The sequence below is a fragment of the Macaca mulatta genome, chromosome 11 (assembly GCF_049350105.2).
Source record: "Macaca mulatta isolate MMU2019108-1 chromosome 11, T2T-MMU8v2.0, whole genome shotgun sequence".
Taxonomy (NCBI): Eukaryota; Metazoa; Chordata; class Mammalia; order Primates; family Cercopithecidae; genus Macaca; species Macaca mulatta.
The window spans coordinates 47,295,804-47,323,359 of record NC_133416.1 but is presented as its reverse complement, the minus strand read 5'-3'; the positions used below and the strand labels follow the sequence as shown (position 1 = coordinate 47,323,359).

At 36.3% G+C, this 27,556-nt stretch overlaps 1 protein-coding gene across 1 annotated transcript in view; it reads right to left on the bottom strand.

The window, feature by feature from the left end:
• Positions 1–26,959, bottom strand: part of MUC19 (mucin 19, oligomeric) — a 176,289-nt gene extending 149,330 nt beyond the window's left edge. Inside the window, exons 1-13 of the mRNA XM_077953878.1 lie at positions 26,827–26,959; positions 22,043–22,075; positions 19,876–19,902; positions 13,540–13,689; positions 11,354–11,503; positions 7,555–7,704; positions 5,094–5,279; positions 4,784–4,948; positions 4,515–4,697; positions 3,513–3,701; positions 3,308–3,424; positions 1,569–1,619; positions 492–551 (exon numbers count right to left, since the gene is read on the bottom strand). Of these exons, the coding sequence (XP_077810004.1) occupies positions 492–551; positions 1,569–1,619; positions 3,308–3,424; positions 3,513–3,701; positions 4,515–4,697; positions 4,784–4,948; positions 5,094–5,279; positions 7,555–7,704; positions 11,354–11,503; positions 13,540–13,689; positions 19,876–19,902; positions 22,043–22,075; positions 26,827–26,878 (1,513 nt within the window). The 5' untranslated portion in view covers positions 26,879–26,959. The remainder of the gene's footprint in view (positions 1–491; positions 552–1,568; positions 1,620–3,307; positions 3,425–3,512; positions 3,702–4,514; positions 4,698–4,783; positions 4,949–5,093; positions 5,280–7,554; positions 7,705–11,353; positions 11,504–13,539; positions 13,690–19,875; positions 19,903–22,042; positions 22,076–26,826) is intronic.
• Positions 26,960–27,556: the final 597 nt, after the last annotated feature.

The following is a 27,556-nucleotide window of genomic DNA, read 5'->3' as shown; positions in this document are numbered from 1 at the left end:
GTGTGTATACATGTTTTCTGGAGAAAAAAATAGTACAAATGTGGTATCATTCAAACATACAATGATTAAACAGACAGATGATGGGGACATTTTCAAAACTAGTTTCAGGTTGGGCTCATGCCCGTCATTTCAGCATTTTGAAAAGCTGAGGTGGGAGGATCATTCGAGGCCAGAAGTTCAAGACCTGACTGGGCAACATAGCAAGACTCTGCCTCTACCAAGAAAAAGGAATATCCAGGCATGGTGGTGCCTTCCTATAGTCTCAGTTACCCAAGAGGCTAAGGCAGGAGGATTGCTTGAGCCTAGGAGTCAGAGGTGACAGAGAGCTATGATTTTACCACTGCCCTCCAGCCTGGATGACAGAGTGAGACCTTGTAAAAAAATAAATAAACAAAACTAGTTTCAAATTTTGTAAATTTGTTTCTGTGATCTCATTAGGTACTGGCGTGGGTGTAAATATATGAATGAATATCATAACCATTTTTACTTACCAATAATTGCATTTGTTTCTGAGTATTTTGGAGTTGCTTCTGGAATGTGGGATCCTTTTTCTATTCAACACAATGCATAGATTATTTCAATGTTAAGACATATATTCATTTTAAATATACAAGATATTGGAACTTCTACATGGGAACTTAAAAGTTGGCATTGAAGGCCATCAATGAATTTTTTATACTGTATATTATATAACATATATAATGGATAACTCTGTGAGAGCTGGGACTTGCCAAAGTCACATACATGATTAACTCTGCAGTCCACACTTTTTCAGTATGTTCATGAATCATTAAGAGCTTATGTATTGGGGGTCCTGTACAATTACTAACATATGCTGCACCCCTTACAGAAATATTTTTCAACTTTAGAAATAAAACATTTCATGTTCATTTCTATCAGGAGCTGTGGCACAAATAGGACAGAGGTACATTTTAGTCAATCAGTCTATTATCTAATACTAATAATTTATCTATATATGAGGAAAAGTCAGTTCTCCCACTCACAGGGAAAAATCTGTATACTTTAAAACTTTACATTTCCCATGATTGTTTATATCTAATGACCCTGGTATGTAACCAAGTAAATTTATATTCAATTGTAGGGTAAAGCCTAAAAACAAGCAACAACAATAACAAAAGTGGATGTTCTGATAGAATTGTAAACTCTTTTCCGAAATGCTCTTTATCATCTATCTTGAAGTTTCTTCTCTTTACTACAGGTTGTATTTACTCAGACTGAGTGGAAACAGATTGAACTCCTAATTTGTTTATGAAGGCATTTTAAAAATACTATGTCTAAAATAGTAAAGGAGTTGTAATATGTTTTATTCAAATTCCCTTAAAATGTGGTTTAATCTCTCTTATTCATGAAATTGTTTCAAATACTTAGTTGGCCATCTAAACTTTAGTATCCAAAGAGAAGTAGCACTTAAGAGCTCAATATGAGAAAAAATAGTAACAAGTCGTAGTAAATCAATAATCAGCAGAACATTACAACATTGTAAGTGTATGTGTGTGTGTGTGTGTATGTATATCTTTTTAAACACTCAAAGTCATAAATCAGATTACCTGGAGTATTGAGTGGTCCAGATGTACTGTATTCAGACGAGTTTGTGACACCTATTTCAATACAAAATGATTAAGCTATTTTGTGTGTATAATTTTATTTGGTAAAGTGATTTTTAAAGAAAATCTGATGGATAGACCATAGATCCTAGTCCAGCAATGCTAATGCTAGCAGACTAAGACCGTGTAAAGCTGTACAAGAAAAAAAAATGTCAACTCAAAACTTTGCTGGAGTAAGAAAATTAAATGCCTTGCCTCTAAATTAACTGACACCAAATCAATTTTTTTCTAGATCATTTGTCTTAAAACTTGTCAAGGGTAAGAGAAAAAGGTTCATTAGACAAAGTTCTAGGTCTCCTATCCCACTGTCAACCAAACTATTTCCCTTTCTGAATTGTTTTACTTTTAGGAAACCTGGGTACTATTTCAAGAGGTCAATTAAGCAAAAGATTCTGCACTCACAGAAACTAGAAATATGAAAAACACTAATCTAAATGAACTGACACCTTCATTAATGTCAAGAGATTCAGACTTCCCATTGCAAAGCCACTGGATTTACTGCCATTAGAAACACTACCAAAAATAACACTTCTTAATAAAGTCTATCTCACATGGAAAAATCAAAGCAGTTAAAGTCTAACATCCAAATATCAAAAAAAAAAAAAAAAATCAAATCGGTAACCACTCCACACTAAGAAACATAAAATGTAATTATTCTGAATACATTTCTCAGGAAGAAAACCTAAATTTGAATACCTGAGCTAATGGCAGCCTAGCTGGAGTTCCTAAATTAGATGTCTTTGAAACCGTTTGTAACAACTGTGATTTTTTAAAAATCCATGTCAATAAATAATAAACGAATTTCTTAGTTCTTTGGAAGTGTTGACTTCAAAATTGACGACCAAAGTTTAAGAACAACCAAAATTAAAATTATTATTTCTGTATGACCAGGCCTTTCTTGGAATAGGTTCATTGATAGTCAATCCCGTGTCAGGTCAACTGTTACTACACTACACTGTATCTCTTGCTAATTACATTTCACTTTTTAAGAAAAAGATATTAATCCTGAAGCTGAATTCTAAAGATGAATCCTGAATATTTTCCAGAACCTCCATTTTACTGTAAGTGATCCACTGTCCCCAGTTCTATTGTCATCTACTCTAATGGTTCCCAGGTCGTTCCAGCCCTGGTAACAGCATCAAAACAGTTTCTGCATCAAGAGTACATATTATTTTAAAAATTTTTAATACAAATTCCAAGACCATGCAATCGAATGTTTTCATTAAGTGGAAATATTAAAATGTATAAGGATTTCAAAAGTGGATGCAAGTCTTAGTCTTCTCAGCAATGGGCTTGCAAAGAAAACTAAAGCCGCCAAGTCCAGATTCGGGATACAAAGTTTGAGACCAACAGTTCAGCTGCTACTTTATCTCTTCAACTGACTCCAAATCAATTTTACATAATGGCAACAAAAAGAATTCTACATTGATATGTTCACAGCCATAAAACCAGTTCCATATCTTATGCCAACAAATGTTAAACATCATTTGCCTGATTATATCTAAGAATATTTCAACATTTGAGAATGCAGAATTCCTTTTAAATTACTATTAATAATGTCTACAATTTTCATTGTCATTGTAAGATGTTTCTTAGAATTCTGATTTTCTGATAATCAGAAATCTCAATGCCTATGCCATAGGAATAAGATCCAGTAACATTGCTTCCATTATCACAGGTACCTGAACCACTAAGGCCAGTTTCACCAAATGCACTTAGTCCAGAAGCACCAACACCAAGGCCATCTGCACCCTTACTTCCTCCACCACTTCCAGAACCAGAAGACCAAGTGTTTCCTCCTAATCGAAAATCAAAATATGATTAAAAGAAATAAAGAAGAAAGAAATTTATTGGAATTTCTTGGAAATAGAGTCCAGGTTAGGATACCTGAGTCACGGACATCAGATCCAGGACTCAAGTTTCCAGCCTCAGCCTCAGCAGGTTCACTGCTTCTCTTTCTATTCCCACCAGTTCTACTGACTTCAAATCCATGTTGATCAGATGACCCCAATATGACTCCTGAATCTTCAGAGATATCACTAGAATTTTCAAACCCATTTCTTGCACTTGAGTCACCTGTTGAATACAAAATTATGATCACTAGAATTACTTTCAATGCATACCATGATTCAGAATTGTCCGTGCACAGAAATTAACAATCAGTACCTAGCACTATAGCCTCTAGAACTACCTACTCCATTTCCATCAAAATCTTTACTACTATTGCCATTGTCACCAAATTGATTTAAACCAGAATCTCTAAAGTCAAATTCAGCTCCACCCTTCATTTATCCAAGCCCAAATTCAAATAACCATGACTTTCCCACTGGTGAAGAAGTAAAATGTTAGTAAAATAATGGATGAAAGGTTGAAATCAATTTAGATTTCACCAGAGCATAGTCCAGGACTAAACCACCTGTGCCACTGACATGAGATTTACTGCTGCTCTGCTCATTCCAACCAGAGCCACTTCTTCCAAATCCCTTTTGACCAAATTTCTCCAAACCAAAACCCAAATTTTCTCATATATCACACACAAAAAATCCCTTTTTTATTGTTCTGGTACCAATTACATTATATAAAATGATTATCATCGGAATGCATTTCAATAAGTTTATGATTCAAACTTTTATGCAAAATTAAATATTGATACCTAACCACCGGAACTAGATTCTCTAGTAACTTTTATTCCATTTTCACTAAGCTCATTATCACCAAATTTCCTTGAATCAGAATACCTAAAATCAAATCCAGCTCCAAGTTTTTTTCTTCCAAGTCCAAATTCAAGAGACTCAAGCATTCCCACTAACAGAAAATCAAAATAGTTTTAAATAAATGAATATTTGGAATTCAGTTGTATATCTCAGGAACAGAAACTGGCTAGAATACCTGAGCTACTGGCATCAGATCCAAAACCTTTGAATCCAGCCTCAGCAGATACACTGTCACTCAATCCATTCCCTCCAATTTCATTGATTCCAAATCCCTCTTGACCAGAATCCCATAAATTGGATATCGAATTTCGAGAGCCACCACCAACAAATTGATTCTCACTTCTTAAACTGGTATCACCTGCAGAATATAAAATAATTGTCACGGTATATTGAAACTATTTTATGATTCAGACATTTTTATGCACAAAAGTCGGATATTAATACCTAAATCAATGGAAACAGATCCTCCAGAACTACTCATTTGATTTCCTTCAACTGTTTTGCTACTAATGCCACTGTCACCAAATGAATTCGAATCAGAAACTTCAAAACCAAATGCAGCGTCACCTTTCCCTGCTCCAAGTTTCAAACCAGAATAACCAGTTCCAACTAATGGAAAAAATCAAAATATGATTAAAGTTAATATTAATTAATTAATCTCTTTGCTATTAAGTGACATTAAAATAAAAGTATTTTAACCAGTTAATTAATTGAATCAATCTAAAATTTTGAGGAGTGAGTCTTGTTGGAATACCTGAGCTACCTGTATCAGATCCAAAGACTATGGTTTCACCCCCAGCAGATCCGCTGCCTCTAGTTTCACTCCCATCAGCTCTACCGACTTCCAATCCCTTTTCATCAGACGTCCCCCAACCAAATCCCACATTCAGAGAAGCACCACTGCTACTAACGCCAGCACCAGATCTTGTGTTGGTGCTATCTGCTGAAAACAAAAAAAGAAAGAAAAATAGAAAAAAAATCATTGTGGCCAAGGGAGTATTTTAACACATCTTACGATTCTTTATTTTGATGCAAAAATCTGAATAGTAATATCCACATCACTGGAACTTGATTTCCAGTGTTCTGTATTTCATTTTCACCATAGCCTTTTGTTGAAGACCACTGACAACAACTGAGCCAGAATTTCCAAAACCAAATCCCAATTCATTCTTCCTTTCACCACCAACTCCAAAATCAAAAGCCAAAATGTTTCTGCCTAATGAAAAATTAAACTGTTATTGAGAGTAATATACAAAGAATAAGAATTATTTGTATTTTGTATTAATAGTCTCTCAATCAGAATTCCTTAGTCACTGACATGAGCACCAAGGTCTGTAGATTTACCACCAGTGAACTCCTTGTTCTTCCTGTTTCTACCAATGTCCACGTCTTTTATGGTAAATTGTTCTAAATCAAAAATACCTAGAGTTACTATACTTTCTTGACACTCACTTCCTTCATTGGCTCTAGTTTCCGAATATGAAATGCTATTCATCCATACTTTTGTAAATTTATTTTCTCCAGCCTTCTTTTTCAAGAAAACTAGTTCAAATATGAGTAATGGAATTTTAAAAGTTAATGTGGTAGATGTCATTCAAACCCAAGAGCACAAGATTTATCTGTTCCAGATGACAAAACTTGTGAACAAGAGAGGTTAAATGGTTTCCCCAAAGGTTAGTGTGAAAGACTGGGGATCGAAACTCCTTGTCCCAGGTCTAAGCTCCTGGGAAGCCTCAAACCTACTTGCCTCTTCACTAAATTGTTTAAATTGCTGATTTCTGTTGAAGTTAATATAGATTTTTGATGAACCAGACAAAGAGTTTACAAATTTTTTTCATGAATTCCTCTAATATTAAATCTGTATTTGTCAAAGAAAACCACCAATTCCTGCTTTGCTAATTAAATCAGTCAATTAATTGATTATTCTGACAAAAGCATAAACTAAGAAACAACATAGAATGCCTGTTTCCCTGGCAGCAGAATCAGAGTCAGCTAATCCATTTACTGCACCTACATCTAATCCATTTTGATCGGGGACCCCTACCAATTTTATTTTGATTTGAAGCAGTATCACCAAACAGTACCACCTGCTGAACTGATTTCATCCACCAAAATACAATCATTACCACAGAAAAGTTGTATTCATTCATACAATACAAGAAAGTAATCCCTGCACACTGCTTGAATCAGAGCTGCATTTTAGTTTCTGATATATTCCTTGATCTCCCTTATTCCATATCTTTCCATATATATTTCTATGTAGTAGAATCAGGAGTAAGAATGGCAACCAATTTATCATGAGATTTGAAAGATTCCATAAGAATGATGAAGCTTTGGGGCCGTTGATGATAAGCTTTTATTGTGCTCTATGGAACATGAGAAAATGACTAACACCTAATGTAAACAAGAGTAGATGGATCTGTCTTATCTCCGTAGTCCTACTGAGTTTGTCAGTCCCAAAACAGGTGAGTGGAAAATAAAAACTTGGTATCCTTCATAAAGATACTACATCCAAAGCTGTTTCTGCCTTTTCACCTCAGAGACAAAACTACTAATTTTTAATGTAAAATATAGAACTTATTTTCCTCACTGGGACTGCTTCCTTCCCATTTTGTAGAGGTACAAACTATAGAGATTTCAGGGGTCAGGCAAATATAGTAAAAATGTGAGTAGAACAGTAGGAAAAATTGTATTGAACCAGCAAGACCTCAACTCACCTAAAGAAATTTAAATTTTTTCCCCCAAAAAACAAAATCGCAGGCCACAAACTGCTTAGGAACTCTTCCTTATCATATCACTCAGCAAACCGGGTATGTAAGTTCAGTAGAGAATCTTGATATAGAAAATCACTTGTGGTTAGATACAGAAACATGAGTGGAGAGAACCTACTCTACATTTGGGCCCAGGAATCATTTTTTATTACTTATACAGTAAAAAATGTCAGAAAAATAATTCATCATTAGAATAATAGTACCAAGTATGAAGAGCACATATGAAAATAATTATCAGGAGAACAATTAATTTAATGTATACATCTTTACCAAAATCCTCTAAAGACAGAATTTATCACTCTCATTGGCCCTGAAATCAGTGCTTTTAGAGTAGCTATGACTATTAAAGCCATGTGCTGCAAACAAAAGAAAGATTCTCAGATTATCCAAAATGACAACCAAAAGCACTTGTTTGCTAGGTACATATTTTTTCTGGAACAGTACCTGCTGGGCTGTCTTCTGACCTTGAATTCCCAGCATCCCGACGTTCTCTGGACTTGTCTTCAGCCTCTCCTGTAGCACCAAATTCAAAGCTAAAGAGTGACTTTTTTCTGTCTGAGTCACCAGAGGATGGACTACCATAAAAAAAGCCACCTACAGTGAAGAAAAAAACATTTACATTGCTAGCACAGACTAAAAAGGTAGTCTAATTATGACACCATGAAGAGCCACATTTTATTTTCAGTAGGTCTCATTATCCTGACAACACTTGGAACAACATACACCACTGGTTGACTTAATCACCTTATCTGTACCTTTTGGTCATGTTTCTGAAACTTCAATCGAGGAGAATCGAGCTATGAAGATTCAATAATTGATGTGTACTAGATACTCTTCTCCTGGGCAGAGCAGAAACTCCCCAGTCTGCTTCCTTCCCCATTCCTAAGCTCCAAGTTCCAGCATCCCACTTCCCCCAATCAAAATTTTCTGCCTTGTTGAATCCACATTGTCCTTGGCTACTGTTCATTATAGCTGCTTTTCTGTATTTCTGCAAGGAAGAAAGCATGTAAACACTTACTCATGAATTAATTGTACTATCCACCTCCTTAAGTTTCATCTCAATGAGGCACACTCTGACAACTTAAAATTGCAACCTCACTCCATTGTTACACTCCCAGTTACCATTATATTATTCTATTTTATCCCACAGATTTGTCATCTTGTAATATACAAGGTAAAATATATCCCCTTGTGATACACCTTTTATCACTGTCTTTAATACTTATGGAGTATTGACTGTATCCTTCTTCCACATTTTAAGCTCCATAAACTCAAGTTTTCTTTGCCTGTTCTATTGAGAGAGGGATTTCAGGTGTCCAGACCAGTACGTCAACAATAGAGGGCACTCAGTATTTATTTAATAAATGTAGTCACCAACAAAGACCACTTCTTAAGGTAATAAACACCTTGTTACATGAAGTATATATGCTTTCTATCATGCCATTTGTATATTTTTTGAAATCTCTATATAAAATTTAAATATTTCAGAATTATTAACATCTTAACTGTAATATTCCTGTAGAGTTGTGGAAGACATAAATTTTGGTCACCAAATAGACAAAAACATGAAGTGAATGATTTGTAAGTAACACTTGAAGACTATGTAATCACAAATACAAATAAAATAAGTGGCTTAATTCTGCATTAAAATAAGGAAAGAGACTTCTCCCTCCACAAATACCTTTTCTTTGATCATTTCCTAAAGAAAACTTGTGAGTACTTTCTCTAGCTCTCTGAAATGTACATAGACATTTTTAAAGACTAAATAAACACCCTGAGAATGTTTCTTCAAGGGGCGGGGGCCAACACTTTGAAATATACTCATGAAGGAAGATGCTTCCCTATATCCTAAATTCCTGGGAGGTAGGAGCCTAACTTCCACTGGTGTTTGGCTACAAATCACAAACCTACCTCCGGTCATAATACACAAGAAACTTCTTTTTTCTTTTAAAAGCAATCAGCAAACACAGGTGGTTACCCAAACCACCATGCAAATGTAGGATGAACCCTATGGCTAATGATACTGTCAAATCCACTTGAGAACTAGTTATTTCTTATATTCATAACTTACATGTAATGGGTTTTATCTGCGTGTTTTATAAAAGAGAAATATTTCTGTGTGTCTGCAATCTTTTTAGTGAGATGCCTGTCAGGACAGGTTTTCAAAGGGGGCAGGAGACCATTTTTAAAGACATTTCCCCAACAACCTCTCTTGGAATTCTTAGCCATTTTCCAAGTTTCTAGCAAGTGTATCTCTACTTTTCTAAAGCAAATAGTAAAAATAAAATAAGTCTGTGATTATGAGAATAGTCAAAATAATAATCTATTATGTAGTATTAGGGAAAGGCATTCAACATTTAAGAGATTTTGAAATTATAAAATGTGCATGTAGGCGTTTGTTTTAGGACTAAAACAATGTTTAAATTATGAATAGCCATTATATACTATTGTTTAATTACCTAACCCTTCAACCACTGCTACCTGTACTACTCTTCCTATATACAGTATTTCACCTCTTTCTCTCCTCTTTCCCTCTATCTACCCTTCTTCACTATACACTCTTCTTCTTTTTCTCTTTTACCATCTTCCTCATTGTCTTTTTCAATGTCATGTAGTTTCAGAGCTGCACCTTAATATATAAATATTTTAGTTTGCTGGCAAAGCAGAAGGAAGCAAAGCAGTATTCAGTCACAGCAAAAGTATAAACTCTTAATGCAAACCCATCTGGTTCCTCCATTTGCAATTGGTAGCCTTGGATAGTAGCTCTCTTGCTCTCAGGCAACAGGGATTCTTGTTCTGTTCTACCCACATCTTCCTCTGGCCTTCCTGGGGTCATGGCACTCATCAGAGAGCACAGAATACAGGCCAAGAGTGAAGGGATTATGCCTACCCAGGGCCTGTGCTATCCCAGTCTCCCTTTCTGGATAACATTTTAGGGCCGCAGGGCTGCAGTCCCTAGTTTGCTACATGGGCATGCATGGGCATGTTTCCTAAGACCTTCTTCTCCAGGTGAGACCACATTGCAAATACGATCCCCTAGGTCTGAGGGATGGGGAAGGAGTGGTTAGTGTGCAGAAGGAGATGGACTGAGATAGAAAAGCTGGGATGTCCCTCCCAGTATGCGAATAAGCCAGAGACGGAAGGAGCATGACTGTGGGGACCTCAGCTAGGGCACAGTCAACATTGATCTTGCATTGAATTCCAATAAACCCGAAAATCCTGCATTGGATCCTGCCTTCCAGGTTGTCACAAGTGTACTTTTGTCAAGGTAGAAAAAGCAACACATTTTATGTCCTATTATGTTTCTTTATTGGTAACTTTTAATTATGTATATACCTGCATTTATACTCTTGACCATGACTGTGCCCTTGGCCTGTCCTTGGCTAACCAAATTAACATTTCTAAAACAAAGTTTCCTTAAACAAAGTTTATTTCACCATTAAATGGACACTACATAATGTATGAGGATAAAATATTGCCAAACTCATGAAAAGAGTTTTTTATGTCCTGCCTAAAGATATTACAACCACACTCCTACACCCAAAGCTTTTTCTGCCTTTTTATTACATGGACTCCGATATCAACTTTTCATATAAAATATTGAAGTTGTTTATTTCACTGAACCTCTTTCTTTCCCATGTAGAGGTATAAACTCTAAAGATTTCAGAGACGAGGCAAGTACATTGAAAGTTTAAATAGGCCAGCAGGGAAAGATATGTCAAACGAGATTAAATGTCTCACCTAAAGATACTTAAAATTTTTCTTTAAAAAAAATAAATAAATAAAAATAAATTGCAGTCTACACACTGTTTAGAAACGCAGCTTTATGTTACTATTTAGTAAACTAAGTGTGTAAGAGAGAATCCTAGTGTAGAAAATGAATGGTGATGAGATAATAGAAATGTGAATGGAGAGATTCTACAGTACATTTGGGTCCAGGAAGCATTTTAAATAATTAATTTATATACTGAAATTGGTCATAATAACAATAAAGATACTAAATATAAAGATAGAATTAAAAATAAATTTTATCAGGACCATAATTAATTTAATGTAAACTTTTTTACCACAATTCTCTAAAGACAGAATTTATCACTCTCATTGGCCCTGGAAATAGTGTCTTTAGGGTTTCCACTATTTCTATGCAGGCTTTGTCTTCAATAAAACATAGGGTATCAGATTATCCAAAATGAAAATCAAGAGTACTTGCTTGCTAAGTACATATGTTTTTCTGGAACAGTACCTGGTGGGGTGTCTTTTGACTTTGAACTTCCAGCATCCTGACGGTCTCTGAACTTGTCTTCAGCCTTTCCTGGAGCACCAAGTCCTAAGCTAAAGAGTGGTTTTTTCCTGTCTGAGTCATCAGAGGATGAACTACTGTAAAAAAAGCCACCTACAGCAAATGACAGAAGATGTTATTTGAAAACAGCATTATCAGCACAGAATATAAAAGTCATTTGATTATGACATTATGAAAAGCCACATTTTATTTTGTATAAATCCCATCATCCTAGCAGCACTTGAAACAACATATACCACTGGGACTTAATCATCTAATCCAAACATTTTGGAAGTTCCTAATCTGATCTATGCAAGTCTCACTGTGGCCTTCCTTGGGTCATGATGCTCCCCAGAGAGCAGAGGCTACAGGCTGAGGGTGAAGAAGACATGCCTACCTAGAGTCTGTGTCATCCCCTACCCCATTTCTGGACCATGTCCTAAGTCCCTAGGGCTACAGACAAACCCACGATCTGGGCCTACATGAGCATCTTTCCCAAGACCTTCTTTTCCAGGTGAGACCACATTACACTGATTGAAACCCTAGGTCTGAAGGATGGACAGAGGATGGCCAGTGTGTGGAAGAAGATGGACTGAAATAGTAAAACTAGGGCATCCCTCTCAGTATGGGAGTAAGCAGGAGATAGAAACAGAGAGGCTGTAGGGACCTTGCCTAGGGCACAGCCAAACTTATTCTCTTATTGAATTCCAATAAACATGAAAATTCTACATTGGAACTTGCCTTCCAGGTTGTCATAAATATATCGTTGTCAAGGAAGGGAAAAAAAGTATTTTATGTACTATTTTGTTCTTTTATTTATAACTTTTAATTTTGTGTATACCTGCATTTATACTCTTGACCCCTGACTATGCCCTTGGCCTGTTAAACAAAGTAACACTTCTAAAACAAAGTTCCCTTAAACAAAATTTATTTTACTATTAAATGAAGACTACATAATGAATGTGCATAAAATAGTATCAACCTCATGGAAAGATATACAATTTTATGTCCTGCCTAAAGATATCATAACCACACCCCCACACCCAAAGCGGTTACTGCCTTTTCATTACATGAACTCAAATATTAAATTTTCATATAAAACATTGAAAGTATTTATTTCACTGGACTTCCTTCTTTCTCTTTTTTGTAGAGGTACAAACCATACAGATTTCAGGACCAGGAAAATAAAGAAAAAGTTTGGACTGGCCAGGGGGAAGATATGTGTTAAACAAGTGATATGGTTTGGCTCTGTTGCCACTCAGATCTCATCTTGAGTTGTAGTTCCCACAATCCCCATATGTGGTGGGAGGGACCAAGTGGGAGGTAACTGAATCATGGGTGCAGTTTCCCCCATGCTATTCTTGTGATAACGAGTAAGTTTTCAAGATCTGATGGTTTTATAAGGGGCTTGCCCCTTTACTCAGCTCTCATTCTTCTCTCTCCTGTTGCCACGTGAAGAAGGATGTGTTTGTTTGCCCTTCTGCCATGCTTGTAACTTTCCTGAGGCCTCCTCAGCCGTGCAGAATTGTGAGTCAATTAAACCTCTTTTATTTATAAATTACCCAGTCTTGGATATTTCTTCATAGCAGCATGAGAATAAACTAACAAAAAGAGATGAAATACCTCACCTAAAGACATTTAAAATTTTATACAACAAGAGATGAAATACCTCACGTAAGGACACTAAAAATTTTTCCTCCCCCAAAAATTGCAGGCCATGAACTTTTTAGAAACTGCTTTATAATATTGTTTAGCAAATTAAGGGTGTAATTTAAAAAGAGAATCCTAATGTAGGAAATGAATGGTGGTTAGATTACAGAAATGTGAATAGAGAGATCTTATACTACATTTGGGTCCAGGAAGCACTTTAAATTATTAATGTATATGCTGAAATATATTATAATAACAATTAAGATACTACATATAAAGATAGCATACAAAATAAATATTACCAGGACAATAATTATTGTAAACCTCTTTGCCAGAATTCTCTAAAGACAGAATTTAGCACTCTCTTTGAAGCTAGCATTAGTGCCTATAGGGTCTTCACATTTCTATTAAGGCTACGTCTTCAATAAAACAAAGGTTATCATATTATCCAAAAAAAAAAAAAAATGCTTGCTAGGTAAGTGTATTCTCTGTAACAGTACCTGCTGGGGTGTCTTCTGACCTTGAACTCCCAGCATCCTGACGTTGTCTGGACTTGTCTTCAGCTTCTCCTGGAGAACCAAATTCCAAGCTAAAGAGTGGCTTTTTTCTGTCCAAGTCACCAGAGGATGAACTACCATAAGAGAAGCCACCTACAGCAAATAACAGAAGATTTTATTTGAAAACAGCATTGTTAGCACAGACTATAAAAGCGGTCTGATTATGACACTAAGAAAAGCCACTTTTTTATTTTATACAAGTCTTATTATTCTGGTGGCACTTGAACAACATATACCACCTATCCATGTCTTTTTGTCATGGTTCTAAGACCTTAAGAAAGAGAGGAGAATCGAGCTGTGGAAATTCAATCATTGATGTATGCTAGAGAGACTCTTCTTCTCCTGGACAGAGCAGAAACTCCCCAATCTGCTTTCTTCCCCATTCATAAGTCCCAAGTTCCAGCATCCCACCTCTTCCCACTGCTATTGTTTAGGAGTTTGTCTCCCCACAACCCATGTTGAAATTTGATCCCTGTGATGGAGGTAGGGCCTGTTTGGAAGTGTTTGGGTCACGTGGGCAAACACCTCAGGAATAGCTTGGTGTTGTCCTCCTGGTAATGAATGAGCTATTGCTCTGTTAGTTCCCACAGAACTGTCATTCCTCATCTCTCTCTCTTTTTCTTGCTCTCTCATGGTGCACCGGCTAGCTGCCCTTGGCTGTTGCCATGAGCGGAAGCACCCAGAGACCCTCACCAGAAGTAAAGGCTGGTGCCATGCTTCTTATACAGCCTTCAAATACAGGAGATGAATAACCCCCATTCTTCATAAATTACCCAGCCTCAGATATTTCCCTATGGATAGCAAGGCAAATAAACTTAGATGCCCAGCAAAATAATCTGCTATGTTGAATCCACTCTGTCCTTGGCTACTGTTCCTTATAACTGACAAAATTAAGATAACATATCTGACTCTCTTTTCTGTATTCCTGCAAAGACGTAACCATTTACTCATAAATTAATTGTAGAGTTAGCCTCTTTCAAGTCTCAGCTTAAATTTCATCTCAATGAGGCACACTCTGACCAGTTAAAACTGCAACTCCACCCCCACCATTATACTCCCAATTACCACTATATTTAATATTACTCTATTTTATCCCACAGATTTTATCACCTTGTAATATAACATGTTTACTGCTTATAATGTTTTTTGTTTATTGACTGTATCCTTCCAGGTTTTAAGCTGCAAAAACTCAATGTTTCTTTGCCTGTTTAATTCACTCAAGTATCCCAGGTGATGAGAGCAGTGCCTGAACTACAGAGGACACCCAATTCATATTTATTTAGTAAATACATTCACCAACAAGATTACTTTTAAGAGAAGAAATACTGTCTTACATGATGCATATGTGCTTTCCGTCATTCCCTTTATTTTTTTAATCTTTACAATAAAATTGAAATGCTTTAGAATTAATGTCATAATAATGATGATATTCCTGTAAAGTTGTGGAAGACATACATTTTGATCAATGAATAGAGAAGAGAATGAAGCACATTACTTGTAAGTAAAATTTGAAGAATAAGTAAGAGCAAATGCAAGTAAAAGTAAGTAGTTTAATTCTCCATATTCAAAATAGGAGATGAGATTTCTCTCCCTACACACTTTTGCTTAGATTATTTACTTTAGAAAACTTGTGTTTTCAGCCAGGCACGGTGGCTTATGCCTGTAATCCCAGCACTTTGGGAGGCTGAGGCGGGCAGATCACAAGGTCAGGAATTCAAGACCAGCCTGGCCAACATGGTGAAACCCCGTCTCTACCAAAAATACAAAAATTAGCTGGGTGTGGTGGTGCATGCCTGTAGTCCCAGCTACCAGGGAGGCATGAGAATCGCTTGAACCCAGGAGGTGGAGTTTGCAGTGAGCCAAGATTGCACCACCCTACCCCAACCCGGCGACAGAGTGAGACTCCCTCTCAAAAAAAAAAAAAAAGAAAAGAAAGAAAGAAAAGAAAACTTGTGACTTATTTCTCTACCTCTCTGAAATGTATATAAATATTTGTAAAGACTGGATAAGCACCCCAAGAATGTTTCCCCAAGGGCCTGGCACCATCACTTTGACATGTCATCACAGAGGAAGATAACTTCCCATCCCCTAGGTTCCTGGGAGGTAGGAGCCTAACTTCAGCTGGTGCCTGGTTACAAATTGCAAACCTACCTCCAGTCATAAGATACAAGAAATTTATATTTTTTCTTTTAAAGACAATCAGCAGACACAGGTGGCCACCCCAACTACCCCGTAAATTTAGATTGAACTGTATGGCTAACGCTGCTATGAAATTCACTTGAGAACTACTTGTTAATCTTGAGAACATGTATGTCATAGATTACATCTGCTTGGCTATGTCTTTCTGTTTTGATAGTCTCCTTAACCTGTATGTGCATCACATTCTGCTTTAATGTTTATTCCATAATAAAACTTTTTATTGTAGGAATACAAGTGCTTAAATCATGTATAGTCTATTTATATTATTACCTATATTAGGTAACCTTCCAATGACTACACTACCTTTCTCCACAGACAGCATTGCCTCTCATTGTCTCCTCTTTCCCTCTATCAACCCATGTTTTCCACATACTCTTCTTCCTTTACTCTTTTACCCTCTCTCTCTCATTGTCTTTCTTCGATGCCATGTAGTTTCAGAACCGCACTTTAATATATAAATATCTTAGTTTGATGACAAAGCAGAAGGAAGAAAAGAAGTATTCAGTTGTGTGTAAAGTATGCACTTTTCAGCAAACCCATCTGGGCTCACCCTCTTGCAATCAGTGTGGTCTTGGCCACTACCTCTCTTAGACCTAGCAACAGAGGTTGCTGCTCTGATCTATGTCAGTTTCATGTGGCCTTCCTGGGTCATGGCCTTCCTCAGAGAACACAGAATACAGGGCGAGGGTGAAGAGCCTTTGTCTACTCAGAGGGTGTGCTTGCCCCTCCCCATTACTGGACAATATTCTAAGTCCCCTGGGCTGCAGCTCCAAGCCTGCTACTTGGACCTTCATGGGCATCTTTCCTGAGACCTTCTGCCCCAGGTGAGACCACATTGCAAAAATTGAAGCCCAGGCCGGGCGCGGTGGCTCACGCCTGTAATCCCAGCACTTTGGGAGGCCGAGGCGGGTGGATCACAAGGTCAGGAGATCGAGACCACGGTGAAACCCCGTCTCTACTAAAAATACAAAAAATTAGCCGGGCGCGGTTGTGGGCGCCTGTAGTCCCAGCTACTCGGGAGGCTGAGGCAGGAGAATGGCGTGAACCCGGGAGGCGGAGCTTGCAGTGAGCCGAGATCGCACCACTGCACTCCAGCCTGGGCGACAGAGCGAGACTCCGTCTCAAAAAAAAAAAAAAAAAAAAAAAAAAATTGAAGCCCAAGGTGTGAGGAATGAACAGAGGGTGGTCAGTTTGCAGAAAGAGGTGGACTGAGATAGGAAAGCTGGCCTGTCTCTCCCAGTGTGACCAAGCCAGAGAGAGAAAGAGCAGGGCTACTTCTTGGATAGGGCACAGGCAACCCTGTTCTTGCATTGATTTCCAATGAATCTAAAAATTCTGCATAGGAAATATCATTCCAGCTTACACATTTTATTTGCTACTTTGTTCCTGTTATTTGTAACTTTTTTATTATTTACACACTTGCATTTGTACTTTTGCCCCTGGCTGTGTTTTGTGTTCTTGACTTGTCCTTGGATAGACAATTTAACATTTCTAAAACAAAGTTTTCTTATCTACTAAATGGGGAGTACATCATAAACAAGGATAAGATCATGTCTACTTCATAATAGAAGTATTAATTAAATGACAGTGTTAAGTGAGGTGAGTGTACCTAGTCCAGTGTCTTACACACAGCATTCAACTGGAATAAACCCTGTCCTTTAATACATTTGACTTGTCTCAGCAAACTTACTGCATCAAACTCGTTTAGATGCATTTTATTTCACTTATTTAATTCATGATGTGTTTGTTCACCATACTCATCATACCTCTCCTGAGCTCAACCCCGGAGACATATTAGATTCTTCATTTTATTAGACCAGTATTTCTTCATTCTAATGTTGACATGAGTAGACCTGGCATCCTAGATATTCAATGTGCCACATTTGTCTTCACTAACTTTATTAACTTTATTTTATCCCTTTTGTTTTTATTATATAAAACTTGCTCAGAAATACTTGCTGCTGAAGTTATGGTCAGTATGTTTTTCAAATGTACAACATCTGTATAACAGTACTTTATATACCTTATCACTTTAGTAGCCTCAATTCTATGGGATAGGTGCCATTAAACTACTTCATTTGTAGATGAGAAAATAGATATTTAGAAGAGACTGAATAATTTGTCCAAGATCACATGGTTAGAAAAATCTGCCAAGAAATCCTTTGCTCTTAACTGCAATGTACACTGCCTTCATCTTGCTTAAAGACAGATTGCTTATACAATGCTCAAAGATAAATAAAAAGTTTACTTTATAGCTTAAGGATAAATGAAAATGTTTATATTTTCATAATAAAGTCATATTAGATTTTGAATACATTTTGCACAAAATTTTGGAAGGTTTAGCTTATACTTTAAACCATAGAATGGAGTAGAAAATAAAAATAGACATAATTCTGCTTCTTCATCCCTACCTCATGGAGAGAAAGGGCTGGATAAGAGAGGTGAACATGATTCCGCTGTGTGGATAGGAAGATTTTTAAAGTAATGGGAACAAATGAATTATGTTTCTGACATCAGTAAAAATCAGTGGATATCAAAAAACATGAAGCCCTGTATTGACCTATAATCCTTTTTCTCAAATGTAGGAGTCTTGATCTCATTAAATGAAGAGTCTGAGGGATAACAATGCTCTGAAGTTTGTCCAGTTTTTTTGTTTGTTTGTTTGCTTTTTGAGATGGGGTCTTGCTTTGTTGCCAGGCTGGAGTGCAGTGGCGCAATCTCGGCTCACTGCAAGCTCTACCACCCGGGTTCAAGCAATTCTCCTGCCTCAGCCTCCTGAGTATCTGGGACTACAGGCCCCCACCACCATGCCCGGCTAATTTTTCTCTTCTTTGGAAGAGACGGGCTTTCACCATGTTGGCCAGGATGGTCTCAGTCTCTTGACCTCGTGATCTGCCTGCCTCAGCCTCCCAAAGTTCTGGGATTACAGGCCTGAACCACCATGCCTGGTCAGTTTGTCCAGTTTTATGTTGACTGGTTGAGTGGTTGATGGGGACTTTCTTGCTTGCCATTTTTATTCACTTAAGACAGCTCTAGCCTTGGAGAACCTCATGTCCCTCCTAAATAATACCCAGACCTGGAAGTTCTCTGAGACACATGGGAATAAATTCAATTCCTCAGAATTTTAAGGAACTTTCATAGAACTATAAAATCCCAAGCATACCCTTACCTCCCTCTCATTTGTGAATGGGGGCTTCTAAAAGAATGCTGAAGACTCGTATACCCCCATTTACAAAAGTAACAACCAGATTTTGTAGAGAAACTCTTACTATATCACTATGATGGAATTTAATGAGTCTCATCCATAGTTGTGAAAAATAATCTTGCTGTCTTCCTTACTCAACTGAGCTGCTGCTTAATCTCAGTTTATATTTTCCCTCAAAGAAGACTTTTTGAAATTACATTTTATTTATGTTGTAGAATGAAGTAGGGATGTAAAATGCCTATAAGAAAAGCACAGGAAAGTATATTGGGCTATTTTGATTGCTGTGTACAATAGATCAGAATAAAATTGAATCTAAATTGATATTAGCAATAATCTTAATGCTGGATTTCAGAAAAACTTCATTAAGCAGTCTTGTTGATTTGCTATGGCTCATTTTTCCATTTCAGTGGGTAGAGAAACAAAAAACAGTAAAGGATAATGGTGATATTCAATCACCTGATGGGATCTAGTAAAACTGCTGAAACTAGATTGATTTTAAAGCAGATCACTAAGGAATCAATCTTGGAAGAGAAAAGCAACAGCATGTCCTGCCAATGAAAATATAGGAAAGTAAAGTCTTAAATTTGCATACACATTTCTATCACAGGTTTAAGATATTCTAGGTTAAGCAAATAACCAGAGCAATTTTCCATTTTAAATTTCACCACCTTTAAAAGTATTGATCAAAGATTAAAATGTCTGGCCCAGATTATACGAAAACACATTAAAGCATGTCTGTAATAATAAGAGAGATTATATTTTAAGCATTTGAAGGATTTTTCCAGGGGAGATACGCCCTAGGTCCAAAGCAAAGCACTACCATTCTATTGCTTTTGAGTATAAACAGTATAAGAAAAGAGAATAAAGTAATTTACCTGATCTGCTTGCTGCTATTTTACCATCTGAACAAAGAAAGGAAGAATTGCTGTCATTAGTGGTGTCTCTAAATGATAGATTTGCCAGTAGAAAGTGAATATTGATTACAGTCATTTCTTGTCTTTGGGAGGTGCTCCCAAAGAGATATATTCATTGAATTTAATACTCAGGCATAAATACGGTAATTAGCCATTGCCCATGGTACATTTCTGCATCTTCAGAACACTGCCATAAAGGAGAAAGTCTGGGCTAATCTTCCAGTCACTCTCATGCCCAGTCTAAATGCATAAATTAGAATGCAGCAAAACTCAATAATTTTTAGACGCCTGAACAGGTGCTTCAAAAGACTAATTATTCTTTTGGTAAAATGCAGAAGTTTTAGTTAAAAGATATTTTCATGTGACAAAGGTACTGAATAAACTACAATTACTTAATCTGAATCAAATGTCTACAATTTCTAGTTTACAGCTGAATACTAAAATTTACGTATACACAACTTAAAAATTATTTAAGTGTCATTATTGTAAATCAAGGTAAACTTTCTCCATACTTAAATAAATGGCATGTAAATGTACAACCTTGTCAAGCTATTGTAAGTACAACTGAGTCAAAAACACAATAAGAATGGGTACTTTACAACAAAAAGTATAATTTACATATACACGCACTTATTAAGATTTACAAATATAAAAATATTTGTATTAAATACATCAAGTCATTGGTTTCCAAAATAATTTTCTCAATAATTCTGTGAAATAAAACACTTAACAATGGTAATCGAATTTTGCATAAAGTTGCATGTTGATTGCATATTAAAGAAACTTCAAAGATGTTTTCGGTAACATTTTTATTTGGAGATTTACAGGATTGTGGTTTGTTTTAAATGCTTCTCTATGCTCTATAACCTTTAAATTTTCTAAACCCAAACTGACTGCATTATTCAAATAAAGAGTCAAGGCACATGGTCTGATACTAAGATAAACTTTTAGAAATTTGAACTAAAATCCAATTCAGGATAATCCAGGACTTATGGTTAGTAAACCTATCCCAGAGATGAAGGGGTAAATTAAGACAAACAGTAAATAGCACATTTAAAAGATAAAGTATTTCCCATATGTTCTCATAAATTTGTTGTCAAAACCAAATCTTATGTATTGCACAAACAAATGCACACACACATGTCTAGCCAAAGGCTAAGAAGAAATGGTTTATAGATGTGGCTTGGAGACACTTAATATTAATGCTTCAAAAGAAAACTGAACAGTAATATTCTCTGTGTAAGTTAAACACCTGGAAAATTCTAACTATCTGAAATGTAGATTGCAGTTAAGAAGTTGTCCCAAAATCCTCTTGTGGCAAATAGAGATATCATTGAGCCCACGTATAAATTCTTGCTTATTCAATGTACCCATCAGGAGAAATCTTTTGAGGCCTCACTCAGAGTGCACATCCTTACCACAGGTACAAGGCTAATGAGCTTGGATCGATGGTGTTCTCAGCCCAGTGGACTGAAAACAATGAGTAAGAATTGGAACTGACTGCTAAAAGTAGACATGATGATCCTATGAATATAGAGTTAGTTGTTGAACAGAAAAGAGAGGACAGAAAGGCAAATCAAAAGCAAACACAGAAACTCAGAAACAATCTCCGGAACAGGGACAAACTGTTTACACAAGTCAGTAGATTCCAAGGGCATCATTGTATAGAATATAATATGATAATGGACATGCATTTTCATGCCCTTAAAAAAGATTAAGCTATTTTCAGAAGTTCCTCGTCTTCTTTGGTAAGAAGTTAGGGCATCCTTGGTTTATTTCAGAAAGTTTACCTTGCAAAGCATTTGGTTACTTTCAAGTAGAAAATTCTTGTAGGCAAAATAAATCTTATATTGATAATCCCAATTTATTTTATTCATTTAAAACAAAAATGTACTGAGGACCTACTCCATTGCAGCCACTGCTCTTGGCATTATGAATACAGGGTGAGCAGCATAGACCAAAATCTGTCCTTAAGGAGTTCAGAGTCACGTGGAGTAAACAGGGTGGCATGGGAGCTCATTCACAAAACCAAGTGTGTAGGACACACATTAATTTTCTGATTCCAAAAGCAACCTCACAATGCAGCATAATGTTTCAAAGCAAAGATTAATTCCTGAAAGATACTGACCTGATTTTTGTCGGTAAAGTAGGGCTTCCACATCTATTTTTAAATGAAATAAAAAAACAAAACAAGTCATTTTATAATTCTCTATAACATATTTTAAGACAATGAAAAAGATGTTCTTTTTGTTTTCATTCTTCCTTAAAATTCAATATAAGCAATCCACTGTTTTTATCTGGTAAGTGTAATATTTTAATGGTAATTTACTATTTTGCAGCTTTTCTATTTAATAGGAAATGATCTATGTAACACAGACCTACCAGCATACTTGATATCAAAATTTTCAATGCCAACTCAGACTTGAAAATATGCATGACCAAATAGATTAAGTTCACAAATTAATATTAGCCAGTACTTTATATCTTTTTCACACAACTACAGCTGTTTATCTAAAGTATGTTTTCTGATCTAAATTTCACATGCTTTTATTTCCCCTAAACATTTTCTGGGTAATGTGTTCATAAGCAGTGAATTATACAAAAAAGAAACAAGAATAAAAGAACAGAATCAATTATATGGACTTTAATGAGAATATAGGATAGCCTGAGGAAAAAAAAATAAAAGTGGATTATGCATATTCACGCCTGAACTATGTCTCTTATAACTGTTTTTATCTACTTAACCAGAAAAATTGTTTTTCAAATTTTTTTCTTTCTATATAGTTATGCTTGATTAAACAATGCAAATGTTTCTTCCAATTGATTATATGGATACTGACTAAATATTTGCCTTCAGCAACTTCCAGGCCCCAAGATTTATCATCCTATAACCTGCTGAAAACTATGAGAATCTGTATATGAAACATAAATCAGACTAACAGCAACAAAAATTCATTTCAAATAAGGCACCTAGGATTTCTGCAAAGAGCAGTTTTCCAAGTATGTTTCTCATTTCCCACAATGACATCTTGAATAAATACATAAAATCTTTGAATTTTGTTGATAAGTCGCCTGTCTATGGAAAGCCCGTTGAAATACTCATAATCATTTTCCAGATCTACAATGGATGGATATATAGGAATTTACCTTAGAAACATGAGCCAATTCTTCAGGAAATTTAATATACTTACAACAAGTACTTTTAAAATTATGTTTATGGTGATACGACGTATAATAAATGCTTTGAAAATAATGTACTCGGGCCGGGCACGGTGGCTCACGCCTGTAATCCCAGCACTTTGGGAGGCCGAGGCAGGCAATCACGAGGTCAAGAAATCGAGACCATCCTGGCGAACAAACACGGTGAAACCCCGTCTCTACTAAAAATACAAAAAACTTAACTGGGCGAGGTGGCGGCGCCTGTAGTCCCAGCTACTCGGGAGGCTGAGGCAGCAGAATGGCGTGAGCCCGGGAGGCGGAGCTTGCAGTGAGCTGAGATCACGCCACTGCACTCCAACCTGGGCAACAGAGCGAGACTCTGTCTCAAAAAAAAAAAAAAAAAGAAAGAAAGAAAGAAAAGAATGTGCTCTGTGCTCCATTACTTAGGAAACAAGAAACACATTTATGCAACAGGAAAAAAAGAATATAACAAAGCACTATGTAAGATTTTGAAAATCACTGTTACACAAAGTAATCATTTTCTAATGGTTCATCAATTTCCCAGAGAGTTGGATTAAACGTAGAAACATTTTATCTTAATTATAACAAATAATTGCAGTTCTCTATATTCTGGCATCTCAGAGAAAAGTAAGATGTATGTTTTGTGTTCTACTTCCAGATTTAGAGAATAGATTTTTAAGTTTCGATATGGAAAAAAATCTCCTGCTCTTTGCAGACTTTTCCCCTTACTTTTGGATAATGTTATCTTTTCTGCCCTTTTCAGGAACAGAACAACGTTTGTTTCTAGGCACTTTTTCATTTTGCTTAATGTTTAATTTTCTCAAAATGAATGACATCTTACCTTTAATTTGTGAAAGTAATTAATGAACTTTCTAAAATATCCAGGAAAGTCGTTAGTTTAAAAGTGTTGTTTTTGATGATGACCCTGTTTTTAATTGGTGATAATTTCTCGATTTGTGAAAAACATGATTACCTGTTTGTGTCTTTAGTCTTAGTAGGGATATGCATTCAAGATAGAAACATCAAAGCATAAACTGTGATGAAAATCAGTAACAAACAACACTGAATGTATGTTGCGTGATCTTCTTAGTAATAGTTCTAGGCAGTTGCTAAACAAATATATCTAAATGTGTATACATATATTTAAAAGCATCCTTCATTTTATTGTGCTTTACTTTACTGATGTTTACATATATTGTGTGCTTTACAAATTGAAGATTTGTGGCAACCCTGTGACTAGCAACTCTGCTGATACCGTTTCTCCAACAGCACGTGCTCACTTCAGGTCTTTGTAACATATTTACATAATTCTCCCAATATTTCCAATTTATTATTATTGTTATACCTGTTAAGGTGATCTATGATCAGTGATTTTTTGATGTTGCTCCTGTAATTGTTTTCGGGCATCACAAGCCATGCTCAATAACATGGCAAACTTAATATAGACTTATGTTCTGACCTCTCTACCAATAGGTCATTGCCCCCATCTCTCTCCCTCTCTTTGGGCCTCCCTTTTCCCTGAGACACAACAATATTGAAATTAGGCCAATTAATAACCCTACAATGGCCTCTAAGTGTTCACATGAAAAGAAGAGTGGCAGATCTTGCATTTAATATCAAAAGTTCAATATGATTAAGCTTAGTGAGGAAGGCACGTGGAAAGCCAAGACAGGCTGAAAGCTGAGTCTCTTGTGCTGAACACTCAGCCAATTTGTGAATGCAAAAGAAAAATTCTTGAAGGAAATTAAAAATGCTACTCCAGCGAACACATGAATGATAAGAAAGCAAAACAGCCTTATTTCTGATATGGAGAAAGTTTGAGTAGCCTGGAAATATCAAGCCAGCCACAGTATTCCCTTAAGCCAAACCGTAATCCAGAAAAAAGGCTTTAACTCTTTTCAGTTCTCTGAAGCCTGAGAGAGGTGAGGGAGCTACAGAAGAGAAGTTTTAAGTTAGCAGAGTTTAGCTCATGAAATTTAAGGAAACAAGCAGTCTCCATAAGATGAAAGTGCAAAGTGAAGTAGCAAGGGCTGATGGAGAAGCTGCAGCAAGTTCAGAACAGAAGATGTAGCTAAGATAATTCATGAAGGTGGTTGCACCAAACAATAGATTTTCACTGTAAACAAAACAGTTTTCGATTGGCAGAAGATGCCATCTAGGACTTTCGTAGCTAGAGAGGAGAACTCAATGCCTGGTTTCCAAGCTCCAAAGGACAGACTGATTCTCTTTTTTAGGGTCTAGTGCAGCTTCTGACTTGAGGTTAAAACCACTAGTCATTGACCATTCTGAAAGTCCTAGGTCCCTTAAGAATTACGCTAAATCTATTCTGCCCATGCTCTATATATGAAATAACTCAGCCTGGATGATAGTACGTCTGTTTACAACAGGACTTATTGAATATTTTAAGCCCATTGCTGAGATCTAGTGCTCAGTACAAAAGATGCCTTTCAAAATATTACTGCTCATTGATAAGAGTTGAAGAGCTCTGATGGAGATGTACATAGAGATTAATGTTGTTTTCAGGCTGCTAACACAACATCCATTCGGCAGCCGACAGGTAAAGGAGTAATTTTGACTTTCACATCTTCTTACTGAAGAAATAAATACATTTCTTAAGGTTATAGCTTGCCCTAAATAATGATCCCTCTGATGAATATAATCCAAGTAAATTGAAAATCTTCTGGAAAGGATTCACCTTTCTAGATGCACATTCATGATTCATGAGAGGAAGCCAAAATATCAACATTAAAATAATTTGGAAGAAGCTGACTTTTAGGGGTTCAAGACTTCAGTAGAAGAAGCAACTGTGGATGTGGCAGAAAGAACAAGAGAACTAGAATTAAAAGTGGAGCCTGAAGATGTGACCGAATTGCTGCAATCTCATGAGAAAACTTGAACAGATGATGAGTTGCCCCTTGTGAATGAGCAAGGAAAGTGATTTCTTTAATTGAGAGCTACTTCTGGTGAAGATGCTGTGAACATAGTTGAAATGACAACAAAGGATTTAGAATATTAGACAAAGTTAGATGCTAAAGCAGTAGCAGGATTTAAGAAATCTGACTGCAACTTTGAAAGAAGTTCTACCGTGGGTAAAATGTTGTCAAGCAGCATTGCATGCTACAGAGAAATCTTTCATGAATTGAAGAGTCTATCAATGTGGCAAATGTCATAGCTTTCTTATTTTGAGAAATTGCCACAGCTCCCCCCTCTCCACCTTCAGTAGCCACAACGTTGGGTACTCAGCAGCAGTCAACATCAAGGCAAGACCCTTCACCAGCCAAAAGACTACAACTCAGTGAAAACTCAAATGATCATAGCATTGCTTAGCAATAAAGGATTTTTAACTGAGGTATATATACATTGTTTTTTGTACATAATGCTATTGTACACTTAGTCTACAGTAGAGGGTAAACATAACTTTTATACATGTTGGGAAGCAAAAAAACTGTGTGTGACCTGCTTTATCACAATATTCACTTTATTACAGTAATCTAGAAGCAAACTCGAGATATCTCCAAGGTGTGCTTGTATCCACACCCTTAAGACAGGATTGTTAAAGCTGAGGTAATACACAGTAAGATGAGAAATCCAGTTTTCTTATCCTACTCTAAAACGTAGTCTAAGAAAAATTGCTAGGAAGAAAAATGTTTGATGTACAGAACACTAAACATTTAAACAAATATATACTTGGGGTCATCACATTTGAAAGAATTCTTTAAATTAGTTTCTTACCTTTGCAGAAGCACCAAAGAGCCACAACCAAGTACCATAATATCAACTTCATGGTTGTGATTTGAGACCTAGAAATGGAGCATAGTCATTCTGGAGAGACAAGTCCACAAGGGCCCCTGTAACTTTGGTTTTTATACCCACTCATCCCACTGTCTGCCATCAGGGGCTAGGTGTGGTAAACTTGGTGACGAGAGAGCAAAGGTAAATGTCATAGCCTGCCAAAGATGAAATCCATTTTCAGCCAGTTTAGTGCCTTACTCCTATGACATCTTCTATCTTGGACCAAATCCAGCTCGTACCAAACCCAGAACATGCCTTCTTGCCGCCCTGTGCAAACAGCAAAGCCAGGAACTAAAAGCCCCAGGATTAAAAACTAAATAAGCTGAGGATACACACATTTATCTGTCCTCCATTAATCACTGCAGAAGTCTTAATACCTCAAGAAACTCAAATATTGTGATTAAATATTGTAATTGTCTTTCCCTTAACAACAAAATGTGTTTTAAACATTAACCTACTTTGAAACAAAGAACTCTTTACTTACCAATATGTTAGATAAATGCATTGCGTAAGTATAGGTATAGATGCACTAAGATGTATAAATATACAGTAATAGCTTTATAATTCAAAAGGATATGTAAAACTCTAATGATATGTTTTTATTTTACAATAAGATATATAAATAAGTAGAAAATATATTAAAATGAAAACAACATAAAAAGAATGTTTT